Below are 21,927 nucleotides of genomic sequence, written 5' to 3'. Positions count from 1 at the left end.
AAAAAAAAAAGTACGTCACCAGGCCTTTCTTCCGAGGTGTCTCTGGTAACCTTCAGTTAGCAGCTGAGCACATTAACCATTAGCACCACTCAGGAGCTCCAGTAATTTTAATTTTGAAAGTGTTTTAAACAAAAACTTTCAGAAGTTCATTATATTTTAAAACTTAAAAAATAACAGTAAAGAAAGACAATTCTTCCCACTTCCAAAAAGATAATATAAATGTCTTTCCAAAGATTTGAAATAATATAATAATTTTGTACCTTTAGACCTAGCCGAATGGCTAACAGAAAAGACTTTCCACAGGTGTGGAAACACTCTCAGTACTACTACAGAGTGTTGCTAGAAATGTTTTATGTCAAAATGGAAACTTTTAACAATATCTCATTTGTTGCACATTCAACATGAAGAGGTAAATTCAACATTTTGGAGGAACACGATAGTTAAAAGTTTATTCCTCTCTTCCAAAGAAATATCTGAAAGTTAATTAAAGTTGGTTCACATTTTAATTAAACTAAGATAACACGCTTAACACTAAAATAATTAAAAAGATATTAATGTTTTTTATTTTGGAATGGATTTTCAAATCTAATAAGAATGAAAATCTAAAGGTGAAAATTTTTTTGCAGAGAAATTCTCTAAGTTATACAAATAATATTTTGCAGATATTTTTAAGAAATCACTATGATGTAATAAGAAAAGAAAGACTATCCCCACTTCTCTGTATCATCTACCTCCCTACACACCAAAAAGTGCTAGCAGATTTAAAGAATAATTAGGGAAAATAATTTTGCATTCAGAATGAGAGACAGAGTATGTACTGTTAAGTACTGTTTTCACCAGAGACTTAATATGATGCTTGGTAGATTAGAGCTGATTTTTTAAGAGAAAATAAATATCCTCTCATAAAATATTAAAGATTTTGTCTGGTTTAGATGTTCAGCAATATCGGAGTAAGAGACTACTGATACCAAGGGCTATTCTAATCATTAGTCGATGCCATTTAAGCTGCTAACAGCCAATGTTACTAACAAGAGGACTAAGACGTTACATCATCAGGGTATCCCACTTAAAGCTGAATGAAAAGTTGTTACTCTAGAAGGCACTACCAAAGGGAAAAAACATTCCAATGCCTGAAACGTGAGAAAAGCCCTGAAATTCTACTTGTACTTTCCCGTCATGTCAGTTGTTTCTCTCTCAGGGGCTTTCTGCTTCCTAACCCCTCTTCTTGCTCTCCCATTGTCTCTGTACATATAGTATACTTCTTACATTATTTTCCCCCGTTCTCTTTCTATTCCATTATTCTTAAAAGATAAAGTTATGAAAGGAAGATATTTGCTATAACTGTAAACTACACACACATACAGATGTGTGTCTACACATACACACACTCTGTTTAAAAGATGAAGTGTAATCATTAGCATCTATCTCTCAAAAACAAGCCTACCAAAATAACTGTGGTGCCATTTAATTCTTCATGCCTTTCATGTTTTCTTTCTTTTTTTCATCAAAAGAATCAAAGACGAAATTTATGTTATACATTAATATAGAAAATCTTTTAACTGGAATATTGGCTACATATGTGCCAAACAAAGAACACTGGCCCAGGAGCTAGAAGAGTTGCCATCTCAATTTACCCTCTCAGAACCATAGAACCTGAGGAAAGTCATATATTTCTCTGATCTTCAGTATCCTCAACTGAAACATGTAGGGAATAAGAAGAAATGAAAAATACTTCACATGTATTCTGCGATTTCCTTACCTACTGCTAATGGAACCATCAGTTTTCCTTCTGATATCAAAGCTCACCTCAAAAATCCTCAACACAGCACTCCTAGCGACCATTGCTAATCAATTCAAATTGACACGTGGGAGGAAAACCATTTGTCAGCCTTGTCCAGTTCAATGCTATAACTTTGTGAATTTAGGATGTTTTCCCCACATTCTTCTTTTAATTTAGGACTTTTGAAGAAAAACATTTTTTACTTTTATTAATCATGGCTAGTAATAATTTATATTGCGATTTGCTCTTATTTCTTGCTGACAAAAGTAACAATATCTGGGAAGTCATTGCCAATAATTTTTGGTTGATCCTCCATGCCAAGGAGATCTGGGTAAGGCTTGGCACACTGATGGCTATGGCAATCCCAATGTCATGTGCAAAGTAACTCCAGATGGTCTCCCGCTCTTAAACAGCATAGAGCTGAGAAGAGGTCCAACAAGTGATGCTAGAAAACAGGAGAAGCAATCGTCTGTTTCTGATGAAGCCATCTATAAGGATATTAATCACTATGTTAGAACTGTCCCCAAACATCCCAGTTTCTCTATTATTCATTTATTTATTCACAATTTCTATTTGTACCACTCTTGAAACCATGATTTCTCTAAGTATACATCTGCTGTTTTAGATATTCACATTTATTTATTGTGGATTCATCTCTTTCAAGTCTCTGAATTTACTATGTCCATATTTACCATTTTCACACTATTCATAAACTGATAGACTTGAATCAATATCCTCCCTTTGGCATCATCTCTAAGTCTAGTCCTTTAAATCTTTGCTTGTAATTCTGAATTTAACATTTTTAATATTTCCTTCAGAAGACAAGGAGATAGACTTTTTAAAATGTTTTGAAAATTAAATACAAAAAAATATATTGAGAATAACAGGGCAATGTTAGACATCAAATCTAAAAGCTTAAGAATTTTCCACATGCAAAAGTTCTTAAGCATATTAGATTAGATATTTAACATTAATAAATAATAAAATAATAACCATGGTGAGAAAGTATCTATGGCTTTCTGAACATTATATCCAAAAGGTAGATTTTTCCCCCCAAATAAAAAAAGCTGATGTGTCCATATTTCAAGGCAACAAGAATCTTAAATATTTTGAAGTATGCATTAACACCTGGGACAGTACTCAACAAATATGTATTGAGGTGAATTATAAAACTGATTACCTGCTGATCACTAACAAGGAAATCAACGCTGTAATCCTATTGCAGGAGGTATTCTAATAATTATTAAGCAAGAAAGACTTTTAGAATTCATTAATTTAAGAGGCTTAAAATAGCAACATGCACTCTACTCAAATGCCTTTGCTTTAACTTATTTTGATTTTCCAATTTTAATAACAAAGTTAGTTCTTTCTACATGAAGGATCTTCTACCCTTCAAAACCTAAGTTACCCCGGGAATTCTGCACAAAATCAAACAGAAAAAGGCTGTTAGCATTTGAGTGTCCCTATCGCTTTTATAGGTAAAACAAAAATAATTTCTAGTGCTAGTAAAGAAATTTTTTTTAGAGATACTAAATCTCCTTATTAGAGATTTTTACATTTTATTAATATTTTAACTTAACTTTCTTACTCTTAAACTTCTGAAATACCCAGTTTTTCCAAGATTTTACCATTTGAGGATTTTAAATCTTGAAGAAAAATCACTTGAGAACATGAGATTAGCGTGTGTTTGGTCTATAAAACCAGGAAAAAGAAGCGTCTAAAACAGTGGGAGTAATCAGATGTTGAGGGGAGGGGAGGAAGAAATGAAGTGGGAAATAAGATCACACAAATTTTTAGCGTTTAAAAAAACATGCAAATGTCGGTAAGATAATGGCTTGCAGATTTGAAAGAAACTTAAAACAGAAAAGGAAGTATTACATTTTGATCAGATGCCAAGGTATAAAAGTTTGAGTACTTCAGGTCAAAAATCAAAATTCTACAAATCATAGAAAGGCAACACATTACAGCAGCAATAAATCACAGTTCACTGCCTGCTCTCACTATGCCACTAAAATGACTTCCTGTAACTCAAGCCCCTTTCAAAAACTTAAGATAATTGTTACTCTTAAATTTTCCATCTAGTCTTTTGCCTAGGAATTAAGAATATTAATTTTTAATTTAAATTCTGTTACTCACAAGCTACTTATATTTACCTTATCCACCAACTACAATGTATTTTTTGACTAGTCCAAAACTAAAACCCTCATATTATTACTGTTCACTTAGTAACTAATACTGAAAAAGAAAAAAAATTCAGTAAAATTCTGTTATAGTTGAGCCCACTATCGTAAGATATATCTGAGTAAACTTCATTTAATTTACATACATATGTTATATTAAGAAAAATTCTCACTTATTACTATTTATGTTTGTGCGATTCCACAGTCACATAAGACTATGCTTAACTCATTTGGAACTAGTTTTCTTTAAATCAAGAATAATGCTTTGAAAATGGTATCATATTAATACTGTATTTTCACACAAATAACGTGTGCCTTCTGCGTTTGCTTGTCAGCTGCTCTCTCCCCTACAAGAGGCATTTTCATAAACGCCGCTATGCTAATTTCCTTTACATACTTCAAGGGTGGTAGGGAGCAGTTGGCAAGCAAACACAGAAGGCGCGCATTATTTGCATAAAAATAAGGTGTGTACACACACACGTGTGTATATATATTTTTAAAAACTTCTAAAAACCAATATAATTCTTTTGAGTAATCCAAAGGTAAAAGGATATGCTGAAACAATTGAGGAGGGAGTGGAAATGACTGAAGAAAGAATAATAATAAGCAAAACAAAAGAATAAAATCCATACTGAAGCAGCTAAAATATTCCTGGAGGTATCAAATAAAATACAACAATTAGAATGTTGGTAAGCCAAGATATGTTGTTGTTGTTAGGTGCCTTTGAGTCGATTTCCACTCCTAGCAACCTCATGTGACAGAGTAGAACTGATCTATAGGGTTTTCTAGGCTGTAATCTTTACAGAAGAAGATTGCCAGGTCTTTCTCCTACAGAGCCACTGGATGGGTTCAAACAGCCAACATTTCAGTTAGCAGCCAAGCGCTTAACCAGTGCACCAACAGGGCTCCTTAAGCCAAGATATATGTGTATAAAATTTAATACATAGCACAGAAAGCACTGAGGAACCCAAACAAAGATGAGGAAAATCGAGCATATTTCTGGCAGAAGTTCAATTTTCACGACGAAAAGTATTTATGAATTGACTGAGAAGTACTCTGCAGAGAGAGTTGGAATAAGTGAGCTGGATACAGAGAATTTCTTATGGCTACAGAGGCAGCCTATAATTAGGCAGAAATTAAGATGATAAGGGAGGTGCTAAACTTGAAGACGAATTTGGAAGGCAGCATAATGCTTTGATAGGATAAGCAATAGGGAACGATGAAAAACTAAGTTCCATGTATGCAAAGAATAAGATGAAAAGCTGAAGAAGCATTTATGTAACAGATGTGTTCAAAATAAAATGGAAGGGGAAAAGACTAGGCAAGAGAATCTGTGAAAGTCAGCTGTTACAACTAAGGCATGAGAATTATCCTGGAATAGGGAAACATCTATAAAAGTAGTTTCCAAGTCACCAACTCAAATGATTAGGAGGTCAAAAAGATAATGTAAACAGGTAAAATACAGAACGTAAGAAAAACAATAGCACAAACATGGTGATAAACAGAATCAAGCTGGTTTCAGTATCTAGGATCAATAAGGTATGGTGATGACTGTGGCTAACTAGAGGTCCCATGTCCTATGGAGAAGGGACAGGAACTACTGAGCTACAAGTGAAAAGAATCAATCACTTAGAAATCCAAGTCCAGTGCTGCTCCCAGACTTAAGAGTTTTTCAAGAAAAGGCAGACATTTTCTATTTTTAGATAAAATGTCTGACTTTTAAAAGTTTAGCAACTAGCTCATCATTTTGATCACTGAGTGGGTTAAACCATATCAATGAGTCACAGTTGGTCTGTGGAAAGTCAGTGTGTACCCTCTGGTTTACAGGATCAGTTGGCACTTGCCAGGATGTTGTTATTAGTATTTAAAGGGTTGGTGGGGGGAGAACATTACAATAACTCACAAAGGGAAAAACAACATTACTCACCTCTGGAAGAGTTCTATACCTCAAGGGCTGCTAAAGTACCTACTCTTAGGATTATTAATATCTATAATTCCTGGGGCTCAACCTTCAGGAAGCCTAACTGAATTACTTAAATAACATTAAACATTTGATACTACTGGAGAGCATGTGATTCACTCCCAAAATCAAAACATTAAATAGGTAAAGAAGAAGGGACAAGTATATGTTTTTTCATACAGTTATAATCATCTGGGGTTACTATTACTAATAAGAAAAAAAGAGGTTGAGAAAATATTTTCCACGAAGCAAACTTGAACATCAACGTTAAAAGTTCGGTTTCTCAAAAGATGGACAGGTCTTTAAAAATACTAACTACTTTTCAAAACTTTTAAGGCATCAGTTCTTTGCTTTTTGTTTTTTTCCAATTTTACTGAGATATATTTCATATCTCATAAAATTCAGCCATTTAAATTATACTTTAAAGTGTATAATTAAAGGGTTTTTAGTATATGTATTCACATAGTTGTGCAACCATCATCAAAATCTAATTTTAGAACATTTCAACATCCCCCCAAAAAGCCTATACTCATTAACAGTCATTTTTCCATCCCAACTCCCCCTACCTCTATCCCTGCCCCAGGCTTCTCCTTTGCTTTGCAACTCAGCTAGTTCATAGCATATTTCCTTGGCACAAAATGAAAATGAAAGTTAGATTTTGATATATTATTTTAAAATGCTTTTAGAATTCTTTATGAAATCTTTTTTTTTTTTTGTTTTAATTTATAGAGGTTCCCCTTCGAATTTATTTGAAGCAGAGAATCAAAAGAATTAGCTGTTTTAGGCTCATATTTACAATATCCATGTATCATAATAAACGTATTTATTCCAATTTGACTGTAAAGATTCAAATTTCCTCAAATGATCCATTAAACTAATACATAAGCCACATAGAAAATCAGTACATCATTTTATTTTTTTCTCCCAAATTAAACATAAATACTATCATTATTTCAGAGATTCTAAGATGTACGTTTTTAAATATCTCTGAATTTAGGAAATCCTTTACAACTGATATTATGTCATAATGTAATTGGAATAATTTTTCTTTCTTAAACCTGTTGCCATCAAATTGATTCAGGCTTGTAGTGACCCTACAGGACAGAGCAGAACTGCCCCATAGGGTTTCCAAGGCTGTAATCTTTATGGAAGCAGACTGCCACATCTTTTTCCTGTGGAGCAGCTGGTGGTTTTGAACTGCTGACCTCTTGGTTAGCAGGTGAGCGCTTTATCCACTGTGCCACCAGGTACTGCATATAAATAAAGGTATATAATTGTTACAATCAATTGCATCTTAAATTTGAAATATGGTACACTGAATTTAGAAAATGTTTAATAATACTTTTACTGCAACTTGCAGGTTGAGTAAGGTTGTTATTTTTCTATTTTTAAGAGAAAATAAAAACAAATAATGGTAGTACCAATTTTCATAGTGCCACTTTTTAAAAAAGTGTAATTTATTAGATGGCTTTAATTCAACAATTTAACCACTCCATTTAAAACAGTGAGTCATATCATCAATTTACTGGGTCAAAGACAGCACTTCTTTCTTTATTTGGAGATTTTTTGTTTGTTTTAAAATATTTTAAAACCATGCTTGATATCGCTTGTTTTCTATTTTTGTAAGCAGAAAAGGCAAGCCTTAACTTGTAAAATCTTTATTTCAAATATATATATATGTACGTATGTATATACTGGCACACAATGTAAAATGTTTCTCTCTTTCTTCCTGAGAGTAGAATCACTAAAGTGTGGGGAAAAAAACAAATTTAAAACACATTTAAAAAAGAACTAAAAGACTAGATATTAGGCAGCCTTAAGAATGAGAAAGTTCCTTACATACTGATAGAGAATGATATTTGGAATATAATGTCAGGTGGAAAAGAGTGAAGTGGAGAATAGCACATAGAGCATGGTATCATTTGTGTAAGTTATACATAAAAAAGATAATACATTTGTATTTGCTCATACGTGAACAAAATATCTCAAAGAATATACTAGAAGCCAGTAAAATTGATTACATGTGGGACAGTTGCTCAGAGACAGGGGAGGAAGAAGAGTTTTCAATGCAGATCTTTTCTTTTTACATTCAAAAAATTTTAAACTATGTGAATGTATTACTTAGCCAAAATCTTAAAAGACTAACTGTTCTTAATATTTTATTTATTTAATCAGCTATGATATTACAATAATGGATCAGTTTTCAGAACATTTTTATTGTATTTACATACAAATGAAAAGACTTATATTGATAAGAGATTAGGTAAAACTCAAGAAAGAAGAAAAAAACCAAAATATTAATCCTCCAATCAAAACAGCTTTTTTAAAATATAGATTTAAAGAAGTAGGGTTGAATATTAAATAAAACATAATCGAATATCAACCGATGTAATGAAACAAAATTTTTGTCCCTTTAAGTCCAAGGATTAGTTTCAAATCAAACTAAGATATAAGTCATCATTTATCAATTTAATTTTAAAGGAATACAACTTGAGCATATTATAAATAATGCATTTTCTGATAAAAAAAGAACACGGTACAAATAATTAACTAAACAAAGGTAAATGATCATTATACATGAAATTCTAAGTATATCTTTTTTTCAAAAATAAAAAATTTAAAATCAGTCAGAAAAGTAAACATCATACCACAAATTAAATACATATATGTGTGAGTATGTGTATATATTTTTTACATATATAATGTATCTGATAACTGACGATGCAAATTTTTAAGTATTTCATGCAGTATACAATCAGACTTCAGTGGTAGAGTTATGATAATATGCAAAATTAAAAGGAAAAAGCTATAACTGGATCTCATGATAATTAGGTTTCTGTGATATTTCAAAGATTATATTAAGGAAATAGCAGAAAGGTTGCAAACATTAATGCATTACATTGATTATGTTACAAGCTGAGAAAGGAAAAGAAGCTCAAACACCATTCTGCCAGCAAAAACTGCAAAACAATCTGAAATTAGACACTGATCCTTCAAGACAGAAAATTTTCCATACTTATATCTTACAAGTATTTTAAATAATTAAGTAAAATGAAACCATCGGTAAGAAAATAGTTTTTTTTTTTTTTTTTTTTACTTTTTTTAGTAAAAATACCTATAGGAATAAAATTTCTAAAAGTTCTGTATATAAGTTTTCTTGAGGATCAGTACAAATTTCTTGCGCTAAAACAGATAAAGATAAGCTTTGAATGGGTTCGCCAGTGCATTATGTACCTATCATACTGTAGGTCTCCTAATATGATTGAAATAAGTGGTAAATATTAAGAAAATAACAGTGGAATTTATACAATACATTCTAAAATGGTTTTAATCCATTTTTCATTAAAAATTTTGTGAATCGGAAATTTATCTCATAAATTGAATAATGCAAATAAATAACTTTTTTTGCAAACAAATCATCCACTGTCATTTGAATTAGAGATAATGCCTCATTAATCTTTTATTGGCTAAATATAACTACAAAGATAACTTCCAATAGTACTTATGACTCATAATATAGGCTATGTGTACTCAAGTATATTTGTAACTGCACTGTGGATATTTTAGCATCTGTCAACAACAAGTTAATGATATGAAAAACAAAAAAAGTAATAAGCTTAGAAAGTTATTTCAGTCAATATTATAACTATCCTCTCATTATAAGATAAGTATAATTTATTGCCAAACATAATAAAACTAACATTTGTAATAGGAAACGACAAGTGTATTTAAGAAAAGAGCTAACATTATTAGTCCCTATTAATTTTAGGTACAGAAAGTGTCCGTTTCTGTAGACACATCAAGCAGATCACATCAAGGGCAAAGATAAAGTAAATTAGTTAACTGGTAATGTAAACAACAGACAGTGTTCATGGCACATAAATGGACCTACAGTAATAGTGCTGCAGAAGCTAATGATGCTTTGGGCAAAACTGGGAAAACATGAATACCATGCAGTTTTACTGAACTCACCTGACAGAGGTGTAAAACCATTCTCTAGGAGCAGAGATGCATGCACAAAAGTAAGAATATGATTGCAAGTAATAGACTTTTAACAAAATAAAAATATAACACTAAACTTCAAAATGACAAAAAATGGACAACGTGATGTGATGAGATTGTTGGGATGGAAATATTTTTATGTGCCTCACCTCTCTCTTTGCCAGCAGCACATTGGGAACAATGTGTGGCAGGCAGCGTCCCAACATTAGCATAACATTCTTTTCACTGTCTGCAATCCGAGATACCTAAAAAATCAAAGAGTTAATAAATGACAACAGTGGAGAACTTCCCGTGCATGATGGTACTTAAAGTTCATGTTTAGACCCCCTACCTCTGCTCCAAACATACATTCCAAAATTATGACTATAACGACAACAACAACCGTGCCTCCAAACAGGATAAACATTTCTGTAGGCTAGAAGTAGATTAAAAACATTAGTAACTAAGCAAACGAGGGTGAAGCAGCCAGTGAGATCTTTTAACTCCACTTCTGTACACAAGTAGGGATAGCACAGGACTAGGGCAGCCTCAATGGGGTTTCTTTTTTCCTTGAAAAGATGCTTAAAAAGCTGCAACCACTGCTTAATGCTACAGCTTGTATAATGAAGCTGGATGCTCTGGGTGGCCCAAGAAAGGAGACCCAGTACTGCAATACAAATTGCCAGAACTGCATCCAAACCATCCACTAGCTCTTTGATAATGCCAATGACACTGCAGGACAGAAGCCCATGGTGGGGTGGGGGTGGGGGAAGAGGAATTCACCACAAAACAACTAAAAAGGGAAGAGTGAGTAAAAAAAGACAGTAATTAAAAAAAAAAAAAACTCAATCTCTCAAGATGAGCCTGCAACTACGATAACAAAACACTCAAGGAAAACTAACCTGAGAATAACAACTAACAAACTCAGCAATTCAAAGACAATCACTCTCAATGAAATAAAAATAATGGAATAATTGAAATATAAACAGTGGACACTTAAATCGGCTTTCTGAATACCAAAGAGAGGCACATATATATATATATATATATCAGTATTTAAGAACAGAAAAAATCAACTACCTTCCTTAAAAGTTTAAAAGTTTAGAAAGTACTTCTTAGAACATTATTATAAACAGTAGATTTGTATTTGAAATATAGACTGATCACAACTGCTTTGGGATAGACACTAAGAAAAATGTGAAAATGTTTTGAGTAGCAAGAGTATCTGGTATAATTTACCTCTGATCCTAAACGACTATCTGCTGACATTCGACAAAAAGAGAGTAGTGCTTGGTGGAAAGCAGGTGACAATTTCCTAGGAGAAAATATTGGATGAAAAGAAGACAATACAATACCAAAGAGTCATCACTGACATTTAAGGAGCAAGCTGAATGTTACAACTCTCATTCCTGCATTAACCCTACCCACAAACGTTAACTAGATTTCTCAGCCACCAATGACTTGAAGGACACTGGAGAATTATACAGTGGAAAAAATCAGCAATAACTGCTGAACCTGAAGTAGCTTGATGTTAGATGAATGAATATCCCTTACATGTGAGTAGATCAAAGCTGAAGTTGTATATAGGTAAATGAGTACAGAAACTATTTGCATAATCTGAAATGAGGACTTTTTTCCCGCCAATTCTCTATGGTCCCAGAAATGCAAACAGTGGATGCAATGGCTGACCTGGAACACTGCTGACAGGAATCAAATTTTTTCAGATATATTATAAACTTTAATATTAAAAGCCCACATAAAAGAAGTAAAATTTAGAGATAAATGAAGAAAAGGCTCATTCAACATGCATGGTGTATTTTAAAGATAGTTTATTTTTTGCAACTGAAAATACTACCCTATTTACATTTAAATATGGAGGTTAAAGCATCAATTTGTATTTCTAAAACATAGGTCTCTGTAGTAGTGTTCATAAAATTATGCCTATGAGTTGTACTTCACTTACTCAACCTACAAAGAAAAGGCTAACACCAAAAATTACATACCCAAAAAACCAAATCCACTGCCGTCAAGTGAACTCTGATTCACAGTGACCCTATCAGGACAGAATAAAACTGCCCCACAGGGTTTCTAAGGCTGTAATCTTTACAGAAGCAGAGTGCCACATCTTTCTCCTGCAGAAAGGGCTGGTGGGTTTGAACCGTCGACCTTTTGGTTAGCAGCCAAATGCTTAACCACTGTGCCACCTGGGCTCCCAAATTTACATAATAGAGCTTATTGAGTAAACCAGATGTTAGTATACCACAGAGTGGCACTTAGTAATTTCTATTCTACAGTTACAGTGGTGTGCCAAAGCTTGTTGCATGGTTGCTCATTTACGTTCCTTCCTCCATATTCTCTCAGTAGAGGGTACCATAATCCACCCAACTGTCCAAGCCAGGAACTTCAAGTTCACCTTAATCTTTCCCTTTCTTTTAACTCCAAATCCAAGCAATCTTTTACCTCCTAAATATCTTGTGAATCTACCACCTCTTTCCACTCCTATTGCCAATGCTCCAATATAGGATGGGCCTCAATCATTTCTTACTTGGATTCTTCTAATAGATACCTATTAGTCTCCCTTCCTCCGGTCTTGCTACAACCCAATCACTTCTACCTGACAGGACCCTTTCTAAAACATACATTATGTCCCGGCTCTTTAAAATGAGTTAACACAGGCTTATATGACTTGGCTTTTGCTAGACTCTCCAACTTCATCTAGTCATTCATCTCACTTGCATTCTTTGCTTAAACCATACTAAATTCTTGTTAGTTCCCCAAATTCATCATATTCTCTTTACACATGGTCTTTGCCCTCAGTAGGATACTCTTCCTCTTATCTATATGCCTGGTTAATTTCTACTCAGTCTTCAGGTCTCAAATTAGATATCGCGACTTCAACAAAACCTTCCCTGCTCTGATGACTAGGTTAGGTGTCTTGATTATGTACTCCCAAAGCAAGCTGTACTTTTCTTACATTACTACATTTCATACCTAGTTGTAATTGCTCAATTGTCTGTCTCTCTCACAGTAGACTATAACGTTTGTGACTGAAGGGATTTCTGTATGTCTTGCTTAACCATTATATTTCTTGTAACAGAGCCTGGCATTTAGTAGGAGCTAAAAAAATTAGTTTAATAAATTTAACAATCACCTATCTCCTTAGGGTGGCTTTGCAGTATCAAAGGAGATATATGGAAGCACTCCTAAACATCAAAGAACTATTACAAATGCAGTTATTGTTGAATATAATATAGATTTCTAATGACCATATTGTATCTGTATTAGAATGAATGTGTCTTAAGAATTGGGCGATGTCTATATGAACTCTGTAACCCCCACATACCTAAAGAAAAAAATATACATAGTAGGTACACAAAAAGTAGTGGTTCATTAGTAGAAAGCTTGTCTTTAAAAAAAAAAGTCTCATTAATAATCAGTACCAATAGTCTAAAACAAATTAGACACGTTATTGTTGTTAAGAACCTTCGGAGCAGTTCCAATTCACAGTGACCCTTTGTGTAACAGAACAAAACACTGCCTGGTCCTATGCCATCCTCATAATCAATGCTATGTTTGAGCCCATTGTTGCAGCCACTGTGTCAATCCATCTCGCTAAGGGTCTTCCTCTTTTTCACTGATCCTCTACTTTACCAAACATATAACGTCCTTCTCCAGGGAATGGTCCCCCCTGATAACATGTCCCAAGTACTTAAGATGAAGTCTCGCCATCCTCCCTTCTAAGAAGCATTCTGGCTGTACTTCTTCCAAGACAGATTTGTTCATTCTTCTGCCAGTCCATGGTATATTCAATATTCTTTGCCAACATCGTAATTCAAAGGCATCTATTCTTCTTCGGTCTTCCTTATTTATCATCCAGCTTTTGCATCCATATAAGGCGACTGAAAAATACTGTGGCTTGAGTTAGGCGCACCTTAGTCTTCAAAGTGACATCTTCACTTTTTAACACATGAAAGAGGTCTTTTGCATTGATTTCTCCAATGCAATACGTGCGGTATCTTGACTGCTGTTTCCATGGGCGTTGATTATGGATCTAAGTAAAATGAAGTCCTTGACAACTTCAATCTTTTCTCCATTTATCATGATGTTGCTTATTGGTCCAGTTATGAGGATGTTTGTTTTCTTTATGCTGATGTGTAATTTATACTGAAGGTTGTGGTCTTTGATCTTCATAAGTAAGTGCTTCAAGTCCTTGTTGCTTTCAGTAAGCAAGGTTGTATCATCTGCATATCACAGGTTGTTAATGAGTCTTCCTCCAATCCCGATGCTGCATTCTTCTTCGTATAGTCCAGCTTCTCAGATTATGTGCTCAATATACAGATTGAATAAATATGGTGAAAGGATACAACCCTGACACACACCTTTCTTGATTTTAAACCACACGGTATCCCCTTGTTTTGTTCAAACAACTCCCTCTCAGTCTATGTACGGGTTCTTCATGAGCACAATTAAGAGTTCTGGAATTCTCATTCTTCACAAGGTTATCCATTATTTGCTGTGATCCACACAGTAGAATGTCTCTGAGTAGTCAACAAAACACAGGAAAACATCTTTCTGGTAATCTCTACTTTCAGCCAAGATCCATCTGACATCAGCAATGATATGCCTTATTCCATGTCCTCTTTCGAATCTGGCTTGAATTTTTGGCAGTTTCCGACTGATGTACTGCCGCAACTGTTTTTGAATGATCTTCAGCAAAATTTTACTTGCATGTGATACTAATGACATGTTTGATAAATTCCACATTCTGCTGGATCACCTTTCTTTGGGATGGGCACAAATATGATCTCTTCTAGCCAATTGGCCAGGTAGCTGTCTTACAAATTTCTTTCGATAGAAGAGTGAGCCCTTCCAACATTACATCCATTTGTTGAAACATCTCAGTTGGTATTCCATCAATTCCTAGAGCCTTGTTTTTCGCCAGTGCCTTCCGTGCAACTTAGACTTCTTCTTTCAGTAACATCGGTTCTTGATCATATGCTACCTCCTAAAATGGCTGAATGTAGACCAATTGTTTTTAGTATAGTGACTCCGTATATGCCTTCCATCTTCTTTTGATGCTTTCTGCGTCATTCGATATATTGCCCATAGAATCCTTCAATATCACAACTTGAGGCTTGATTTTTTTCTTAGTTCTTTCAGCTTAAGAAATGCCAAGTGTGTTCTTCCCTTTTGATTTTCTAACTCCAGGTCTGAAACAAATCAGTCATGATTTCCTATTATATCCTAACACTAGGTATTATATTCCTCTGCAAAATATGAGGAGGAAACAAGCCCCTATGGCTAAGAATGCACTGTATTTGTGAGGATTAAATGAGTTAGTACACATAAAGCATTTAGAACTGTCCCTGACATATAATAACCCATTGCCGTTGAATCAATTCCAACTCACAGCGACCCTACGGGACAGAGTAGAACTGCCCCATAGTTTTCTTGGCTGTAATCTTTATGGAAGCAGACTGCCACATCTTTCTCCTATGGAGCGGCTGGTGGGTTCAAACTGCTGACCTTCTGGTTAGCAGCTGAGCACTTAACCGCTACACCACTAGGACTCCTTGACACAAAATAAGAGCTCAGTAAATATTTCTTTGGTAAAATTATTTTTTTCACATTATAATCTAATAATTTTTAAATTATATTTTGTCTCCTCCACTAGAAAACAAGGACCTGTCATCTCTGAGTTCAATTTCTGAGATCCAATAAAAATTGAATAAATAAATTAAGAGCATATTAATGATACAATATTAGTAACACAAGCAGACACAGGAAATGAAACCAGGAGCAAAAACTATTCCTTTCTTTAGCACAGGCAACTATGCACATATCAAAACTTTCTTCTGAGTCTGATGATTATTCAAGAATAAAAAAAAGATAAAAAGCCCTGGGTAAAAGTGTTGAAGATACACATACCCAAGGGAAAAAAAAAAAACAACCTGATGTCGCCATGCTGCTGAGTCAATTCCAACTCACTGCAACCCTACAGCACAAAGTAGAACTGTCCCATAGGGTTTCCAGGGAGTGGCTGGTGGATTTGAACTGCTGACCTTTTGGTTAGCAGTCGTAGCTCCTAACCACTGTGCTACCAAGTCTCCAAGATACACATACTAATTATATTATTTATGAGTTTCACACTTAGCTCGGATAGAATATAATGTATTGATTATTTACTCATCTTTGACATAATTTAATTTAGTATAACTTTATAATGTGTTTTTGTGACACGTACCTTGCTATGTGGTAAGTTCACTTTAAATGTAAAAGTTTATATATCTGATTTGCAAATGTAGTTCAAATTAGAACTAAAGCTCTTCCAATTTGTCAATGTATTAAATAGCTGAATGATTCATTTTAAAATAGATAGGACACATACTAACCTATTGGGTTTATCAAACTGAACTGCATTTTTACTTGCTCGAGAAGAAGATGGCATTCCTTCCCCTTCCTTCCTAGGGAAAGAATTTGAGGAATTTTCTTTAGGAATAGTGGAGTCAACTTCATCTGATATTGAAAGACGAATATCCTTGTTTTTTTCCTTGTCTGAACTATTTACAACTGAATTCTGTCCACTGTCTTCAGAGTCTTTGTGGGAAGACTGATCCAAAGAAGGCTGAACAGAGTCACAAACCACTGGGATGGCAAAGTGTTCATTTTTGAGGATGTCCATTTCACTGTAGAAAGAAAGAGAAGTTACCAAAGAACAACTGTATTTTTTAAAACTTTGGCTAAAGTATAAACCTCAAAATGTGTTTAAAAGTTAATACATTAACAGAAGAGGATTTTGATTAATCTTTCCTGTACCATACTTATTGATGCGTCATACAAACATCTAAAAGTGCAGCCATAAACTCTTACCAATGAAGCATAAAAATGGCCTTTTAGTATAAACCCTGCTTTACATTAGTGGAGTCCTGGTGGTGCAGAGTGAAGTGTTCCATTTCTAACCAAAAGGTCAGCACTTTGAATCCACCAGCTGCTCCTTGGAAACCCTATGGGGCAGTTCTATTCTGTCCTATAGGGTCACTATGAGTCGGAATTGACGCACCGGCAATGAGTTTTACATTAGCAGTAACTACTTTTCCATTATAAGATCATAACTAATAAAAACATCAAATTTTAGCACTTAACTTCCTTTTCTTCATTTGCAAAGTAGGGATAATTCCATCTAATCCAAAGAATTATTTTAAGTATAAAATGAAATGATGAATGAAAAACTTGCACAACAGTGATGTGAAGGAGTTAATCACTGATACTGATACAACTCAGAGAAGTTAAAAGTATCTTATTCGTTGGTTCCAAGACAATGGACTGTAAAGTCACTTCCACGATTTAATAATATTTTTGGGAAAAAAAAAAATACTACTATACTAACTATATGAATTAATATATGAATCAACAATATTTGAATAAGACTTTCACTTTCAGAAATATTAAAATGTAAAAATGTGTCATTTCATTTATTTGTATTATATGCCAATTTCTTTGAAAACTTTAAGAGGTTTTTTTAGAAATAATGATCAAGCACTTACCTTTCAAGTCTTCTGATCTGCTCCATCAAGGACCATTTCTCACTATTTAATAAACTAATTTTATCTTCTAATTTCTGGACTAGCAAGGAGTTCTAAAATAAAGACAGGAGAAAAACAGAAACTGAAAATCTCATAGTATGCTTTTACATAGTTTAAATACTTTTTGTGGACTTAACCAGTTACTGATCTCTCACCTCTACAGGCTGAGGAGTTGCAAAGGTTGGAGGAGGGCCTAAAATTGGCGTAAGAGCTTCTAATTCATCCTCTTCTACTCCACTGGCCACATCCACAAGATCTTTTCCAGACACTTGATGATTTCCAAAATCTCGGTACAGTTGCAATAAATCTGGAGGTTTGGGAATGTTTAATCCTACATCATCCCACAATTCAAAATCCTAAAAGATACAAAGTAATAATATAAAATTTTAACATCTATGAGGCAATTTTCTCCTGCATTTTGAGATTCATTTTATATTCCTTATTGCTAATATTTTGAAAATCCATAATTTTGTTGTAATATCGAAGTGTATATATGTTCCAAGTGAGTAACTATCATTCTTAAACTCATTTTACATTTTCCACTGTCCAATAATCTTGTAACTTGCAGATCCACGTAAGTTTCTCGACATTCTAAGTAAACAGGTTTAATTGTCAAGATGTTGCTTATACAATGTTTTTGGGTTGTTTTTAATCTCTCAGAAATGTAAACTCTGTGCTTAGAACCAGGGGTAAAATACTGTCATCATTCAGGGGCTCCCACGATTAAGAGTGGATAAAAGAAAATAGGTGAAAACTAAAGTATCATAATGTTGTTGTTGTATGGTTGTATGTAGTCAAGCCGTTTCCGACTCATAGTGACCCTATAGGAAAGAGAAGAACTGTCCCACAGGGTTTACTAGGCTGTAAATCTTTGCAGGAGTCGACTGTCAGGTCTTTTCTCCTGTGGAGCAGTTGGTAGGTTTGAACCACCAACCTTTTGGTTAGCAGCCAAGCGCTTAACCATTGTGCCACCAGGGCTCCTGCAAGTACTATGATTAAAGTACTGTCAAGAATTCAGAGAAAGGAGTCAATTTCTATCTTCAGGTGTGGGTAAGACAAAGTTTCTGAAAAGTGATGACACGTGAACTCTCTTGGAAAAGGGTTAGGTATTTACTATGCATACGGTAATGAGAGGTTAGGAGAACTAAGTATTTCAGAGAGAGGGAGCAGAATAGCAGAGACACAAAGACCTGAAGGAGTCAGGTATATTTAGGGAGATGCAAGCCTCTTTGTTTGGCATGATTATAACAGCTAGGAGAAAGATAATGCTAGAGGGGTAGGTAGAAGAACGTTGAGAGTGCTTATAAATTTAGAATTGATAGGGAAGGCATTAAAGCAGAAAGCAAGAGAGATGTTGAACAGGGAAAACAGGGAGAGGTTAGGAAAACGGAGATACCCTTTTGTTACCAAACTTTTATTCAAAAAAAAATTTTTTTTTTTTATGGCATGTGTTTTCGGTATTGGAATGCATGTTTACTAACTGAGTGTGATTAAATTTTTGTATGGCAATATGGATATTGAGAAATATGATCTGGCAATACAATCTGCCAATGAGGTGGGTGGCATTTTGGTGCCACTGATCTGTGGTATGATAGTATGCTACTGAGAACTAGGTAGATAACTTACTGCTGGCGTCTTTTCACTAGGTTACAAGGGAAACCTCTGGTTTTCCAATATGACACAGAAAAACCAAAACAAACCCATCAGGGCTCCCTAACTACCACACAAGAAAGCCATAATTATGCTAGCAAGTCTTATCTCACAGATAAAAAGGAAAAAAAGGCAAAAGTTTACAAAGCTAACATATCCTGGAAGCATCACCTAATAGAATGCTCAACCTAAACAACGAGGCTTCAAATCAGGTGTGCTGAGCTTCACGCATTTCAAGAGGGACTAACCTTGATGCTAAATGCATTAGAACTGGAATAATGCCTTATCTCTGAGGTCCAGAGGCATAAAAAGTGGTAGGCATACCGTTTAGGCCAATAGCAATGAAAAGGTTAATAAGGTAAACCAAAAGATGCAGCGGGATAAGACAGTGACAAAGATAAAACAATTTCAAGTGACAGGATCCGAAGTGTGGCAGCGGAAGTGTGGTTATTTCCTATAATGGAGTACAGAGCAATGATGTTGGAGGCCAGAGAACTTTTGGTATTAGATAATGGGATGGAAAAAAAAAAGAAGTAGGTCCTCAGTAAAAACACAAACTCTATTCGAATTTTTAATTGTTGGTTGCTAGAATATAGAAATAGAATTGATTTTTGTTTATTGATCTTGCATCCCACAAGCTTGCTAAAATTACATAGATTTAGTAGCTTTTTTGGAGAGCCTATAGAATTCCTACCTAGATAATCATGTCATTGGTAAATATAGTTTTATTCTTCCTTTACAATAGGTATGTCTATAAAATCTATATTGTTATAACCTCACTCACTCCTGATTTTGGTCATTTGTGGGTGATGGCAATAAAACAAACCATCACTTCTTTGATTATAAGATTTTACCAGGAAAATAATAATGAGGTTCTAAAATTCATGGCTCCTATTCAGCAAGACACGCAAATTAAATTCTTACTCATTCAAAATATATTTTCTTAATTAACCAGTTATCTATTTGTCTATTATTTTAATTATTATAATGCTATTAGGAAGTTTTTAGTGGAACTGGATTTGTAAGTATATATTAATCTGTACTACCAAATTAAAAAACACACACACGTACATTTTATGAGTACAGGCAAATCTAAGCAGATTATATATTTACTGGGGAATGGTATAAAGCCACCTGGAATGAATGAAAAGTCTTCATGTAGAAAACTACAGAGAACAAAGAAATCTATAAGCCAACAGAATATTAGACTAGATGATGCCAGGTACAACTGACGTCTGTTGACTCATATAGAAAAAAAAGATTAAATGATAGTTCATAAACTCTATGCCTAGAATTGCCCTTCCTTGTCCCCTAAGTGCTCTTCTTATACTCAGCAACTAAACATCAATAGTCGCCCACTCTAGAAATAAATTTTGAGGATCCTTCCCTTTTGAATACGAGCAGCCAAAGACCAAAGACCTAAAGACACTGACGTGAAAGAGTCTACAAAGAAAAGGCCTACTCAGATCAACATACAGTGAATGTTCCATCTTAATTATGTATGGATAACTAAGGATCTTCAGAGATCTGAAGAAGTATCAAATATGAAAAATAGATACCAATAAATAAATATATAAATAAATATTTAACAGAAGAACTAGAAGATAAAGCTGAAGAATTGCTCAAAACAGAGAGAGGGGAGAAATGGCCAAGAAGGGGTAAATTCAAAGGTTAATGCATGAAGTTTAAAATGAAATAATAAGCGTTCCAGGAAGAGCAAAGAGAAAAAAGAAAAGAAAGAAAATTGTCACAGAAATATTTAAATAGTTTTCCAGAACTGAAGGATGACAGCTTCTAGATTAAAAAGATTTTTAAAAACTTAATGAAATAAGAACTACAACAATGTACATTACTGTGAAATTTCATAGTACTGGCAGTAAAGAGACAATCACAACAGCCTCTAAAAATGGAAAAAACAGGGAGGTGGGGCCAAGATGGCGGCATAGTCAGACACTTCCAGTGTCACCTCTTACAACAAAGACCCAAAAAAACAAGTGAATTGATTATATATGACAATCTAGGAGCCCTGAACATCAAAGGCAAAGTTGAGGAACCGGACTGAGTGGCAGGGGGAGGGAGAGACAGTTCGGAAGCAGTGAGGAGTTGCCAGATCTGACAAGGCGAGAGAGCCTGAGCCCTTCACCCCAGATCAGCTTGGGGGTGAGTGGCGAGGCAGTCAAGCAGCGGCGCTCGAAAGGCGTTTTCCGCACCGAGAGAGACCCTGTGGCAGAGAGTCTACTTGGCCATCCAGAACCAGTGAGAAGCAGCCCTCGATCAGCAAAAGATAAGTACTTGCGTCCAGCCTACCATGCAGATCAAAAACACCCTCCTTAGGGAAAAACCTCTCTTCCATTTACCTCCCTGCTTCCTGCTTTGCACCAGGTCCCGGACCAGCTTCAGCAACTGCTGAGTACCCTGGGGTGGAAGTAAGACCCGTCATGCGCCCTGAGCCATTCTCTTGGCCTTAGAGAGTGAATAAATTTTAAAAAAAGGGAAAAAATAATCTGCTGGTTCCCCTAAGACAGGAACCCAGGGTAAGCACAGCTCCTTTGCCTAGGCACAGGCATAAAGGCTCCAGGGATGTTGAGTGTCTTTCCCCCTGCAGAGACTTGGTGTGGGCCCATTTCTAACAGCGTAGGCCCCTCATTACAGCAGTACAACAGGATATATACCCAAAGTCTATCTTCAACTGTTTCAGCTGTGAAGTGGCAGGTTCTTGACATTTGACACTGCACTCACTGCCCATTAAGCAAGGTCTTCACCTATCCACATCAGGGGCCTGAGGACTGGTGG

General features: G+C 34.8%; 1 protein-coding gene across 1 annotated transcript in view; it reads right to left on the bottom strand.

Moving 5' to 3' along the window:
* The window catches only part of RELCH (RAB11 binding and LisH domain, coiled-coil and HEAT repeat containing), a 145,286-nt gene that overhangs the window by 68,187 nt on the left and 55,172 nt on the right, over positions 1–21,927 (bottom strand). The window contains exons 6-10 of the mRNA XM_023733945.1: positions 17,640–17,840; positions 17,446–17,537; positions 16,294–16,587; positions 11,141–11,216; positions 10,072–10,167 (exon numbers count right to left, since the gene is read on the bottom strand). Coding sequence (XP_023589713.1) covers positions 10,072–10,167; positions 11,141–11,216; positions 16,294–16,587; positions 17,446–17,537; positions 17,640–17,840 — 759 coding nt within the window. The remainder of the gene's footprint in view (positions 1–10,071; positions 10,168–11,140; positions 11,217–16,293; positions 16,588–17,445; positions 17,538–17,639; positions 17,841–21,927) is intronic.

The sequence above is a fragment of the Trichechus manatus genome, unplaced genomic scaffold (genome assembly GCF_000243295.1).
Source record: "Trichechus manatus latirostris isolate Lorelei unplaced genomic scaffold, TriManLat1.0 scaffold00063, whole genome shotgun sequence".
Lineage (NCBI taxonomy): Eukaryota > Metazoa > Chordata > Mammalia > Sirenia > Trichechidae > Trichechus > Trichechus manatus.
Note: the sequence above shows the minus strand (reverse complement) of the source record. Positions and strands in the feature narration are given on the sequence as shown.